The sequence below is a fragment of the Pyxicephalus adspersus genome, chromosome 10, assembly GCF_032062135.1.
Source record: "Pyxicephalus adspersus chromosome 10, UCB_Pads_2.0, whole genome shotgun sequence".
NCBI lineage: Eukaryota > Metazoa > Chordata > Amphibia > Anura > Pyxicephalidae > Pyxicephalus > Pyxicephalus adspersus.
Genome location: NC_092867.1, coordinates 58,420,230 through 58,421,953, shown reverse-complemented (window position 1 = coordinate 58,421,953; position 1,724 = coordinate 58,420,230). Strand labels below are relative to the sequence as shown.

Below are 1,724 nucleotides of genomic sequence, written 5' to 3'. Positions count from 1 at the left end.
GTATCTCCTCCTCATTTGTTGGGGACATGACGTTATATTGAGGAATGGAGATGGACCTTTCATTAGGTGTACTGTATCTCCTCTTCATGTGTTGGAGACATGTCATTACATTGAGAAATGGAGATGGACCTTTCATATAATTTATTGGGGACATGACGTTATATTGAGGAATGAAGATGGACCTTTCTCACAGTGTACAGTAACTCCTCTTTATTTGGTTGGGACTCTCAATCTAGTTATATGGCTCTCCATAAAAAGCCCCACACATACTTTGAACATAGTCATTGGAGTGATCTGTAGCCACCCAGGGCATGCATAATAAATTTCTCTTTGTAGAGCACAGAGATCCATTCCTATAGGTCACGCCATTTTGCATAGATTATGTAATGTATTAAACATTTTTGTTACACTTTTCCCATTTAAGAAATTTCCTTTCAGTCCTGTTGACACAACTTAACGTTAGAGTAAAACCTGTCATAGACACCATGCCCCTGATTCATCAAGCTGAATCGGATGATCGCTCGCGCATTCGTATTCGCGATCCGAAATCGTACGCCGTCGCGCTATTCAAAAAAAAAAAAGCTGCGGCTGCAATATTCACATGCCTGACAATTCAGTGTCATGCTCATGTGTTGGTGTTCACCCCGGAGCCCTGCGTAAATTATACAGTATTTCAAAGAATGACACTGACATCAATACTTTAGCAATGTCCTCTTCATCATATGGCATTGTCCAGCACTATAGAAGGGAAACTCATGAGTCAGCTTAAGCAGCTATGGCTACAAAATTCACTCCCTCATTCAGTGACATCCCCTACCCATCAGTGGGTGTCAACATGGTGCCCAGCACTAACTATACAATATTTCAAAGAATGGCAATGACAGCTATACGTCAGCAATGCCCTTTGGTCATATGGAAACGTCCAGCACTTCAGAGGAAGAATCCATGCTTTAGCTTACTAGCCGGGAAAGACTACTGCTAAAAGTAGATATGGAGGTGGGGGGGAGAATTAGCCTTTTGGTGTGAAATGTGCCGGATGTGGTTTGTTTTATCACTACACACATGCGGCTGATCCTTGCTAGGACTACTCTGGTGCAATTCCCACGTGCATCACCTTCCACACAGGACAATGGATAACAACGTTATCCATGTCAGTTCACCTATTGGCAGTAAACAATTTTTTGATTGTTTAAAGTCAAACATTTCCTGAACTTTATTTGAAAGATGTCCTCTTAGGAGTGTGTCTAGGTGTATATGAAGCCTGAATGTCCGGAGTATGGCTGATGCTTCTCATGAACAGGAAAGGTTGTGTCAGCAGTGTGAACTCTTGTGTTGTCACCCTATGGGCTCTTATGAGCATTTCTAAGGGAATGACTTGTCTGATGGGTCAGAAGTTCAGGTTCTGTTTTTAAAGATATGCTGCACTGTGATCCCAATAAAGACTTCTTTTCCGCGTGGAGTTTGCGATGTCGGGAATAACAGTACTGCCGTAAGAATTGTTTCCCGCACTCTAGACAGGAGAAGGGGATTTTGTTTGCATGCTTTAGCTCATGCAAGTGAAGTAAATCTTTCCGTGTAAAAGATTTCCAGCACTGTTTACATGAATATGGAGTCTCGCCGGTGTGAACTCTGAGATGCCTTATCATATGACCTTTCTGAGAGAAACTCAGACCACACTCTGAGCATGGAAAAGGCCTTTCACCAGTGTGGCATCTTAGATGTTG

The 1,724-nt window shown here is 42.4% G+C and overlaps 1 protein-coding gene across 1 annotated transcript in view; it reads right to left on the bottom strand.

The window, feature by feature from the left end:
* Positions 1–575: 575 nt before the first annotated feature.
* The window catches only part of LOC140339084 (uncharacterized), a gene marked incomplete in the record, with an annotated part of 4,009 nt that continues 2,860 nt past the window's right edge, over positions 576–1,724 (bottom strand). Inside the window, 1 exon segment of the mRNA XM_072423632.1 lies at positions 576–1,724. Coding sequence (XP_072279733.1) covers positions 1,341–1,724 — 384 coding nt within the window.